General features: G+C 41.9%; 1 protein-coding gene across 2 annotated transcripts in view; it reads right to left on the bottom strand.

The window, feature by feature from the left end:
- Positions 1–245: 245 nt before the first annotated feature.
- LOC133621082 (regulation of nuclear pre-mRNA domain-containing protein 2-like) overlaps positions 246–12529 on the bottom strand; it is a 59631-nt gene continuing 47347 nt past the window's right edge. Inside the window, exons 9-10 of one of the 2 annotated variants that reach the window (XM_061982916.2) lie at positions 4585–4755; positions 246–4516 (exon numbers count right to left, since the gene is read on the bottom strand). In XM_061982916.2, the coding sequence (XP_061838900.1) occupies positions 2706–4516; positions 4585–4755 (1982 nt within the window). In that variant the 3' untranslated portion in view covers positions 246–2705. The remainder of the gene's footprint in view (positions 4517–4584; positions 4756–12529) is intronic. The other variant, XM_061982917.2, reaches the window with a different exon arrangement.

Raw genomic sequence — 12529 nt, 5'->3', positions numbered from 1 at the left:
CTTTAAGTATAACCACAATTAGCATCCATAAAGAGATGATGCAGGTGACGTGGGGCTTCGAGGCCCCCCGCACACATGCACTCTCTCAACGGTGCAGAGGAGGGGTCATGAGGGGGTCGGATGGGGGGGGCCTAACGTCTGAAGCATCGAGATAAACAATAAGGAGATGGGATTATTATTGCACAAATACTACACGACTGAGGTGGTGGTGGTGCTGCAAAGATAACGAGAAGTCTACGCAAGAAAAAGGAGCGCACATTGACACAGCGCTTATTTATTCAGGACCAAGTAAAAAGTAACCCTCTCCTCCCCCAGTTCAGTTTGATTGCAACTCTGGATTTTATTCATGTCAGTACATGCAGGGGCCTCCCAGGGGCCCGCTAACCATCGCTACGCTGACTTGAAGCGCGTACAGGCACATTAAAAAATTAGGGATGGGCATTTTTTTTTTTTTTGCCACACATCGATTATGGGAGAAAATGAACTTTTGATGCAGGGGGGTGTCCAAGGTGAAGACCGGGGGCCATTAGCGGCCCGCAGCTTGAGTTTTGTTGCATTGACGCATACTGTCGAAACGAAAGAAAAAAAAGAGCAAAAACTACTTATGTAATGAGGAAAAACCTGAAATTGTGATACTAATAAATAATAATCAAATGCTTTGTCACCAATAACACAACATTGTATTGTTAAATATGTAAATAATCTATTTTTAGCATTTTTTTCGAACACATACCGGTACTGTAAATTCTGGACTGTAAGCCGCTTTTTACCTACACTTTGAACCCTGCAGCTTATAAAAAGGTGAGGCCTATTCATGGATTTTTCTTTGCCGACGGCCATAATGCAAATAGATAAAACTAAACAAAAAAGCACAAAAATGTGTGTTATTGTTTGTGGTATGTCACTTTAGGTGCTGCTATGCCCTTCCGTTAAGAGCTTTCAACCGGAAGTACAAGTGCGGTTCCGTCTTCTAACCGTCCATAGCGTCTCTACTCGTGTGGACTAGTCATTCATCACTCCAAGCAACTTTTGCAAATTTTACAATATAACTAAAACAATAATTACTGACTGAACCGTCCCATGTGTGGCGTCTGTAGGAGTGTTTTCATGCATATTTGTATGTTATCGTAATGTAATCAAGCGGGCGTTGTGAGCATTAGCTAATATGCTAACACTTTTGCGAGTGCCTGTGTTAGTATTATCAACTTACAAGGGAATTAGTTTTGTAGTGTTTCCGTTTCATACATTCACGAAAACGCCACCGTGGAGTTATTGAGTCAGTTTAGCTGATTGGAAAGCTCGCTTCCGCAGCTAGTGGGTCCATGACGATGACTTCTGTTTTGTTTGATCGGTCGTTTTACTGCCGTGTTACAGGCACACTTTGGAAACAATTAAGGTATGCGAAAAAACATTTACAGAATCTTTCTGTGTAAATAACTCATTTCAAAACATATACCGTATTTTTCGGACTATAAGTCGCAGTTTTTTTCATAGTTGGCCGGGGGGGTGCGACTTATACTCAGGAGCGACTTGTGTGTGAAATTATTAACACATTACCGTAAAATATCAAATAATATTATTTATCTCATTCACGTAAGAGACTAGACGTATAAGATTTCATGGGATTTAGCTATTAGGAGTGACAGATTGTTTGGTAAACATATAGCATGTTCTATATGTTATAGTTATTTGAATGACTCTTACCATGATATGTTACGTTAACATACCAGGCACCTTCTCAGTTGGTTATTTATGCCTCATATAACGTACATTTATTCAGCCTGTTGTTCACTATTCTGGTGTTGGGTTTTATCAAATACATTTCCCCCAAAAATGCGACTTATACTCCAGTGCCTCTTATATATGTTTTTTTTTTCCTTCTTTATTATGCATTTTCAGCCGGTGCGACTTATACTCCGAAAAATACGGTATATATCTGCGGCTTACAGTCCGGCACGGCCAATATTTGGAAAATATTTTTTTCCCTTTTATTTATTTGTATACCGGTGCGCTCTATAGTCCGGAAAATACAGCATAAAATGGCCCCCGCATGTTTTACATTTTCTGACCAATGACCAATTTATCTATAACGATGCCCATCCCTAATTAGAATACATAACTGTATGTTATAATTTTATTTTAAAGAAACAGACGTGAAGAGAAAAGGTGCCTATTGAGTATTTCCAAGCCTTGATTACAGTGACAACACGAGCTGCAGCAGTGTAAGAGCATCACTTACATAGTTTTTGGAGGAAAAAAAAAAAAAAAAAAAAGCAGCAGTCACTCTTTTTTTTTTTTATATTTACAAGCATAGCATTACAAAGCTGGGAGGGACAGACGGGACGAGGGAGAAAGAGAAATTCCTACAGCACGAAGAGGATTATTTACATCATGAAACACATTTTAGGACACACTCATACCTTCAGGGAGGGGTGGGGAAAGAACTCTGAAAGCGTCAAAAAATAGTATTCAGTGTAACGAAGAAATGTAGGACAATTAAAATGTGTAGCGTCTACGCTGACTCTGAGCTCTGCACCAGTGACTCCTAAAGGGACACTGCAAGCTAACGGACCCATGTGGCTCCTATTGTACACACAGGAAGTAAATATGTCTAAGCTCATACCAACAAGGCAAACACTCTGCGCTGGTGTTAGGCGAGCGGTGTGGCTCTCGTTCCCCCTCGCGGAACCTCACTGATGACCGCTTCAGTAGCGAGGCGGCACGAAGGGCCTCTTCTGGCCGTGGAAGGGTCCGCCTGTGAACGGAGGGCCGTGGCGCTTGTTGCCGCGGAACCTTCTGTCGCCGTGATCTTGGTTAAAGTGGCGGGAGTGGTTGCCTCGCTGAGGTCTGTTGGAGCCAGAGCCCATGGGGGGTCGCTGCGTAGGCAGGGCCAGGAGGGGGACGGGGCTACACGGTTGGTTGCCGCTTTCCCCCGGAGGACTGGTGGGCGGGATCGGCCCAGTAGGGGCGGGCCCTGGGGTGTTGGGTGTCGAAGGGGATGCGGGAGACGGAAGATGCATATTTGGGGGCTCTTTCACTCGGCCCAGGAGGGGTGGAGGCAGGCCGGGGGCCCCTGGGTGGTGGATTGGGGGTGTACGGCGTGGGCCGAATGGCTCCTTGACCGTGCCGGGACGAGGCAGCTTCGGGGGCTCGCCGAGTAATGACATCAGCGGACGAGGTGCGCCGTTGTTTCCCCTGGGGCCCCCTCGCTGTGCCCCGTCGTGTCTCATTGCGTGAGGACCCGCTGGGATGCGGTCGACGGGGACTAAAAGGCCCCCGACCATGACCGCGGTGGGCACGGACGGAAGGTGCGTGGGTGACGCTGGAGGCGGGGGCGGCGGGATGGGGTGAGGGCCGCTAAAGAAAAGAGGAGGCTGGTGGAGGTGAAGCGGGGGAGGGGTCTGCAGACTGTCAGAGTGGTACGGCATTTGGAACTGAGTTTGGGGCGGCGGTGGAGGAGGGAGCGGATGAGGGAGCGGGGGAGGAAGAGGGTGGTGTGCGAGGAGGTGGTGTGGAGGCGGCATGACGGGCGGCATGTCGCCGCTGGCTCCCTGGCCTATGCTAAGAGGAGGGTGGGGGCCACGGGGCGAGGGTGATTGAGAGTCCATGTACTCCTCCTCCTCGTACCACATCGACGCCCCGGGTCGACAGCCGGGGCCGCCCCCGTGCCGGGAGCCCCGGCCAATCACGCGGATGCTCTCCACAGTCTTGATGCGCTCTCCTGCGGGCGGCTGGTTGGAGTAGCCCACGGTCTGGATGGGCGCACCCTCGGTGCAGGGCGAAACCAGAGTCTCGATGCGGTGGTACCCCCCGCTGTCCATCCCGCCCCCGCCCGGGGACTTCTGACCTTTGACCTTGTCTTCTCTTTTCCCGTCCTCAGAGCCTGTGCTGGCTTTTCGGGAGCTGGCGGAGAAGCGACGCTCTACCTTGGTCCGGCTTGTCGCCATCTTACCCTTGGTGATGTCGTTATTCGGGGCGGCAGAGACCTGCTTCCTGGCACCGTCGCTCTTTTTCACATTTCCGTACCGGTCGTCGTGATTACTACTTCGCGTCGGCGTGATCACGGCATCCCAAGGATCGCTACGATACGCCGTGGGTGAGAGATTGTTGCCGCCAGAGGACCCCAACGATTCAGGCACACTACCTGGAGCATCCATGACCTCGTCCTGGGTCGGGGTGCCGGCAGCCTCGTCTCTCACCGGGGTCCCGCCTGCGCCATCCGGACTGCCATCTCCTAGGGCCAGACTAAAACCTGGATTACCCTGCAGGAAACTGTTGATTTTGGACTCTAGACTGGGAAGGGGGGCGGCAGCGGGGGTGCGGGGTGGCGGGGGAGGCGGGGACAGTTGGACGTCCTTCTCCCAGACTCTGCTCTTGCCGGACATCTCCCGTTTGAGGTTGTTCCCCGCGGCGGGTTTTGTCTTGAGGGTGACCGGGGTCTTCACCGATGACGCCTTTGGTGACGTTCGGGTCGAAGAGGCAGAGTTTGTCACGCTTTGCAGGAGACTGGACAATGCTACAAGAGGACAGGGAAATAAAAAGATAGTCATTTTGGACTACAGGGAGTGGACATACGATTTTTACCTGGCGTGTTGCTTTTTGACAGAGCGCTCAGTATGCCTTCGGGTGTAATGTCACCCACTCGTGACAAAATGCTAGCCAGAGCGGGGCTTGCAGGGGTTGCTTTGGAGGCTGAGGCTTGGCCAGACGGGGTGGTCGGCGTTCCTGGGGAAGGCCGAGGTGACGGGCTCGCTGCTTGGACAGGAATGAGCATTAAATAAGAACAGATTAGGCTGGAATGGGTCAAATTATATATTCATTGATCAGAATAAAGTGACAGATAGCATTGCTTTCTAATAGCATCTTAAATCGAGGCGGGTTGTTACAGGTGTTGTGTTAATCGGGTTATCATTAAGTGTCTGTCCTAGTGTTGTCCCGATACCAATATTTTTGTACCAAAATTATTTCTATACTTTTCTATATAAAAGGGGACCACAAAAAAATAGCATTCTTGGCTTTATTTTAACAAAAAATCTTAGGGTAAATTAAACATATGTTTCTTATTGCAAGTTTGTCCTTAAATAAAATAATGAAAATACTAGACAACTTGTCTTTTAGTAGTAAGTAAACAAACAAATGCTTCTAATTAGTCTGCTGACAAATTCTAGTAACATATTGTCATTTATAATTTTATTATTTTGTCAATAAAATAATAAATGACACGGCGTGACGACGTGCCATTTATTAACTCCATGGCGACAAATACAGTAAGTTTCTTACAAGTATCATCCCTGCAGGATGAGGAATAGCTAAACATGCTTCACTACACACCGTAGCTCACCGGCGTCAAAATGTAAACAAACGCCATTGGTGGATCTAAACCTAACATCCACTGTAATGATACCAAGTACAGGAGCGTATCTAGTCGATACTACTATGATTACATATCTATTTTTTGGCATCACAACATCTTCTTCCTTTTTTGTTTAAATTCATATTATGTTTATAAACTCAGGCAATATGTCCCTGGACACATGAGAACTTTGAATATGACCAATGTATGATCCTGTAACTACTTGGTATCATATTGATACCCACATTTGTGGTATCATTCAAAACTAATGTAAAGTATCAAACAACAGAAGAATAAGTGATTATTACATTTGAACAGAAGTGTAGATAGAACATGTTAAAAGAGAAAGTAAGCAGATATTAACAGTAAATGAAAAAGTAGATTAATAATACATTTTCTACCACTTGTCCAGGGTGAACCCCGCCTTCTGCCCGAATGCAGCTGAGATAGGCTCCAGTACCCTTCACGACCCCGAAAGGGACAACCGGTAGTAAATGGATGGATGGACGGACTTCCTGTGCAGTACAGTACAGTACACACAGGGCGCAGCCATTTTGTAGAGGTGGAGCCCTCTACGTCACATCCTGTACACGCAGTCCATTACTCAGTCACCACTTCAGCGTGTGTTTCTTTTCTCGCCATTCACCAAGTTTTGTCTATTTTGCTTACTCAATGTGGGTTCAAAAAAGTAAAAAAAAATCAGCCTGTAAAAGAAGGAGTAATCGCTGTGGACTTACACTTAGAGAGGACAGGGAACCCCGAAAGAAGAGGACTTTCAGTAAAGCACTGCCCCTTCTCTTCGCCCCCTTTTCTCTCTGCCTAACTCTGTGTCTCTGCATTGGTCGTCTGTTGTCGGTTACATGCTTCAGAGCACCTAATGGAGTTTTTCCTGAGTTGACGGTTTGAATTGCCGTTGTTGTTGTGTTGTTTTGTTTTGATAAAGAGCTTGTTGATCCATTACCCTGTTGTTGTTATGTTTGACATATTTGGCCAATAAAGTTGATTCTGCTTTTGTCGAGGCGAGAAACAATTATTGATGTTTACATTGTTTCTTATGGTGAACTCTGCTTCACTATACAAACATTACTTTCAAGTTGTCGGTCTTCTCTGTCCGACGTTCCTCTTTCCCGGTATTTTTCACTTTGCGGGAGTTAGGTTCCAGGCCCCTCATGGTCAATGAATTTCCACAAAAGACACTATTCATTTTAAATGTATTTTCACTATTTATAAATAACTCACCCTTATACAATATCCTACCCTAATACCCTACTGTGCAATATTACCCTTCGAGTGCAATACACCCGACACTGATTGTTATTTAATACTCCGGTACTCTTGTCTTGTTCTGTATATTGTACAGTATTTTGTATTTGTATAGTGTTTTGTATATTGTACAGGATTGCTTATTATTTTTATTGGATAGTAGTCTGTTTATTTCAATTCTTAGTTTTATCTTTATTACCTCTTGTGTAATTTATTTTGATCCCATATTTGTTCCCACTACCGCACCTTAAATTGGAGTCCTCAATCTCGTTATATGCAAATATAAAGACAATAAAGTCCATTCAATTCTGTTCTATTCATTTTCTGATTTATACAAATATTGTATGTATTTTACACCTTTATAAACATTCACACGCTGTTATCCCGTCACACACTCAAACACGTACTACGCTCTTATGCAATTGTAATATATAAAATATTGGTACTCACAAATGATGACGCAAAATAACTGGCTGCATGACGATGACAACAGTGGGGGTAGGGTTGAGTATCGTTCACATTTGAACCGATACGGTACCAATTACTGGTACCTGGGAATCAATAACTGTACTCACCGGTACCATGTTTTGGTACGTCTGTGTAAATATCGATTGTTTTTGGTGATAAAATAAATCTTTTATTGCAACATTTAAAAAGGAGCTGATTATAAAAACCGCTGTCCACTTGTTATATATTGTTTTATTATTTTTTATTTGTTATCTCATTTGCAAGTATGACATGAAGTCGCAATTACAGTTGCAAGTCCAAGACATCAGATGGTAGTAGTGTATAGTTTATGGCGTGTTTTTTGTTGCGGCCTAAAAAGTGGTAATACTGTAAGTATTGTACTTATTACGCATCAGCTGTTTGTAACGTGCATCTTAGTTTGAAGTTTTCACGAACAAATTTTGAGTTGTTGAAATTGCCATGTAAAAACGCGAAAGCTAATCAGTAGGGGTATCCAAAGAAATATATTTTCAGATTACCATATTTTTCGGATTATAAATCGCTGTTTTTTTCATAGTTTGGCCGGGGGTGCGATTTATACTCTGGAGCGACTTATGTGTGAAATTATTAACACATTACCGTAAAATATCAAATAATATTATTTATCTCATTCACGTAAGAGACTAGGCGTATATCAGCAATCGTCACACACACACACACGTCAACCAATAAAAATTTAGCGGGGGCGGGTCATGGCAGAAGTGCATTGTGAAAAAAAAGATGCTACCTGCTACTTCCGTACCTATGAAAATTGATCATTTCAACATTGGCGGTTACTTATAAAAAACTGATTTTATGAGTCATATAACGTACACTTATTCAGCCTATTGTTCACTATTCTTTATTTATTTTAAATTGCCTTTCAAATGTCTATTCTTGGTGTTGGATTTTATTAAATACATTTCCCCAAAAAATGCGACTTAGACTCCAGTGCGACTTATATATGTTTTTTCCTTCTTTGTTATGCATTTTCGGCTGGTGCGATTTATACTCCGGAGCAATTTATAATCCGAAAAATACGGTAATCGCAATTCTTAATCGATTAAAAAAATAAATAAATAAATCATGCAAATCAAATTGTTGATGTACATTATCATATATGCTGTACAGATTTACTTTAGAAAAGAGAAATGCTGGATACTTCTCTTTTTACCCTAATTGTATTTGACTTTATATGCCACAATGGTGGTGATATTAACTTAGAGGGGCCACTCTGCACTGTGTATGGATCAGGGATGTAACGGTAAATGGTTTAATGAAAAACCGAGGTAAAATTAATACCAATAACATTTTTAATTGGTATTTACTTATTTTACAGAGGAATTGACCAATTAATAATTAAAAATCCTACAATGTGATTTCCTGGATTATTTTTTCCAAATTCTGTCTCTAATAGTGGAAGTGTACCTATGATGAAAATTACAAGTCTCTCTCATATTTTTAAGTGGGAGAACTTGCACAATTGGTGGCTGACTAAATACCTTTTTGCCCCACTGTATATGCATGCTTTGGAGCCCCTGCCTCGAAAGAAAATAATGTTTGCCTTGGTGCCCTAAAATATGAGCCCTCTTTTAACGCAACACTTGCCTTGACCATAAAAAGTAAAAATTCGAGGCCTGCGCTTCTACTCTTGTGGAGTCTCGGAGAGCGCTCAAGAGTTCACTGCTGTTATTAGACGACGACAGGTGTGGACAGTATTGGAGACAGACGCATTTGTCCCGAGTTACCATGCAGCAGGCGATGTGTCAGGAACGTTGCCACAACTTGTTCATAAAGTCTTTAGTTTGTTTACTGGGATACTTACTCACTTTGTCAGTGTTCCCACAACATTAATACTAGCTAAAGTGTTTTGTGTCTCATCAAATTGAACGCAGGATGTGTTGTCAATGAGGCACAAAGATTGTGTATTCGATGTGAGAGGTATCACTCCTGTTTATTTTTGTTGGCCAAACTGCTACAACGAACCACATGGTGTTTTTGGAGAAGAACGAAGCTTGTTTATTAAACTTTATCTACATTTTTTATTTATATCAAAAAGTAAACAGTTTTTTACATTACTTGGGGATTTCTTTCATGTCACAAAGTTATGAATTTTAAAACATTTCATGTGACATAACATTTTGTTAATGTTTCATGGTGTATAGTTAATTCCTGTACGACACATTTCTGCTCAGACTCTTAATGGATCTGTCCCGATACAGCATGTACATGTACATACATTTAGTACATAACTTAAAAATTACCTCTCTCTATGAAATAGTAAAAAAAGAGACAAAGGCATCATGTAATGAGTAAAAGGTGACACATTGATATTAATAATGAACAAAAACACAAATATTTGTCTTAAATATATAGATAACAACAGCCTTATTAGATATTACAAATTCCATGATGGCATCGCATTCAAACCCCAACACTGCTATACCTAACATAATGAATAATCGTGACTTCAATATTGATAAAAATCATTTTAAATGCTATTTTTTGGCAATAACTGTGCAGCCCTATATGTAAGACTATATGTCATACATGAACACTATTTGTATATATATGGACAAAAAGTGCAGTTACACATTATGTCCCTAAGGTGTAATCTTTCAAAATGTTAACAATTTTTTTTATTTGTTATTTTTTGTTTCTTCCATGTTACTTTGTTTATAATGCTTGTTTAAGTACATACATACATACATTTTGAATGTTTTTGTTTTGTTTTTTAAATAAAACTTGGTTGGGGCGGAATAGCTCGGTTGGTAGAGCGGCCGTGCCAGCAACTTGAGGGTTGCAGGTTCGATCCCCGCTTCCGCCATCCTTGTCACTGCCGTTGTGTCCTTGGGCAAGACACTTTACCCACCTGCTCCCAGTGCCACCCACACTGGTTTAAATGTAACTTAGATATTGGGTTTCACAATGTAAAGCGCTTTGAGTCAATTGAGAAAAAGCGCTATATAAATGTAATTCACTTCACTTGGTTAAAAGATTTCAGTATAAGTAGTTTTTGAAAATTTTGAGCACATTTAAAAATACCACAGAATAATGATAACCCTGATAATTTTGGTCACAATAACCGTGAAAAGAAATGTTCATACCATGACAACCCTAGTATGGATATACACACAGTTAGCAGTTCCTGCTAGCGGTGCCCTTGTCTGTCAAAAAACCCAGCTGCAAGGTATGAGTGATCTTCTTTTTCGTGATCAGCATTGATTGGCACATGGCGGTCACAAACCTTTACTCAGAAATTGCTCAATAATGATCGGTGGCCGATCGATTGTAGCACCACTCGTGGCATCTTTTCCTCGCCATTTGTTGACAGTGCTGAGAAGACGAAACGGATGCATATTCACTGAATAAAATAATAAATCATGGAAAACATGACCAAGCATGTCTCCAACTTGGCGAAGCAATTTGAGTATAGCACTGCCATCTGCACCTTACTGAAGCAAAATGACTCCAGCTCAGACCGTTAAATTGATATCAGAACGGCGGACATTAACCCATGAAAATATGGAGAAGCTGCTGATGGAGTGTTTGACGGAGAAGCAGCTTGCAGGAGATACAGTACAATGTTTACTCTCCAAAGTCAATGTTGTACATTATTATTACATTACTTCATAAAACTACTTTAGTTCTTTGTAACACATTCTATTGTTTGTTATTATCCAATTGTTATCTAAAAGTTTGTTTTTCTTTTTAAAAGGGATGTTACATGTTAAAATTGTGCTTTTCGTAAACTGAGGTACTGCTGTATTGTAATCACGATTAATCACACGATTATTCATTAATTTGAAAACATGAGTATTCATTGTACCACCAAAACTCATATTTAAATATAGTATAAAAAAACCTGCATGTAAATGAGTAACAAATAAACCACAATAGTAATAATACATTTAAATAACAATAGCAATATAATTAACAATAAAATTCAGCTTTTACATTTTAACTGTTCGTCGTTCCATTTTTTTACCCTGTACTTATTTTACCACCATAGTGTGTGTGCTTTTTGTGTCAAATAAAACGGTATAAAATGTTTTCTAATTAAATGCAAAATCTCTCACATGTATTGGTGCAATACATCTTTGGACAATGTTGACCAGTATTTTAGCTTTAAGTTCAAAATGCTTGTTTAAGGTACATTTTTGGAAACCTTTAATTTGTTAGCGCAGTCAGACCAGACGTGGTGCTCCGCGCTATTATTTTGAAAAGGAGGGGGGCGGGGGGAATGTGCTGCTGTTCTCAGCTTGACGTGTGGAGGCGACTTGAGGCTGTTTTAAAAAAAAAGAAGAGGAAGAGCCCCTCTCAAGTTGCGACTTTGTGTGTTTGTAAGTTAATCTTACATCGATGGTGTCGTTCACAACAACACAAGCAGATGAGATTGTTGTGGGTGTATGGATTGTTCTTGCCAGCTTTAGCTTCGTAGTTTAGTCACTGTTTTAAGTGACCACCTCAACATTGAGAAGGACATAGCGGTTGCGTGTTTAGGGGATGAATGAGCGGTCCCAAACACATTACTTTCCCATACAAATGTTCCTTCCCCTCACAATGACATTTATGTCAATTTCGGTTAGATTCTGCGTTTAACAGCAGATGTCGTTTTATTGGCCAATTCTGTGACTCTGTCCGCTGTTACGTCAACGCGGAAATCATATGCCTTACGTTTTTGTTGAGTTTAGCGATTATTCATTATGCATACTAGCAATGTGTCAAATATGTAGGAACCATGGTGAGATCCCAAACGTCTAGTACAGTCATTTTCAACCAGTGTGCCGTGAGAGATCGTCAGGTGTGCCGTCGGAAATTGTTTAATATCTTTTAATTAACCATTGTTGGGTGTCTGTGCTATAATAAAGTGCGGCAGATAATGTAATACTCTTCTATTTCAGTAGGTGGCAGCAAAGAGCGATATATACCTGTAAAGACAATCGAGTTAGCGCTGGGCGACACGTGACAGTGACAGTTTGGGATCGCAGCAAGAGGAGGCGAGCAAGTGACAGTGATGGAGAAGTTTTTGAGAAGAGAAAATGCAAATGCCGAACAGGGTCCTGGACAAAATTCTGACCCAGATGAAGGCCCTAGTATGAGTGGTCGACAAAATAAAAAAGACAAGACGGTGAGCTCGAGGCAATACAGCGAAAGCTATCTCATTTGGATTTACTTTCACCGGGGATGCGACAGCAGCGACTCCGCAGTGCTTGGTGTGTGGTGAGAAGCTATCCAATAGCGCCATGGTGCCAAGTAAGCTTAAACGCCATCTTCAAACGAAACACCCCTCTGTTCAAAACAAACCGATGGACTATTTTGTACGCTTACGTACAAACCCTGTTTCCATGAGTTGGGAAATTGTGTTAGATGTAAATATAAACGGAATACAATTATTTGCAAATCCTTTTCAACCCATATTCAATT

Source organism: Nerophis lumbriciformis, linkage group LG21, assembly GCF_033978685.3.
Source record: "Nerophis lumbriciformis linkage group LG21, RoL_Nlum_v2.1, whole genome shotgun sequence".
Classification (NCBI taxonomy): Eukaryota; Metazoa; Chordata; class Actinopteri; order Syngnathiformes; family Syngnathidae; genus Nerophis; species Nerophis lumbriciformis.
The sequence above is the reverse complement of the archived record's forward strand: the minus strand, read 5'-3'. Positions and strand labels throughout refer to the sequence as shown.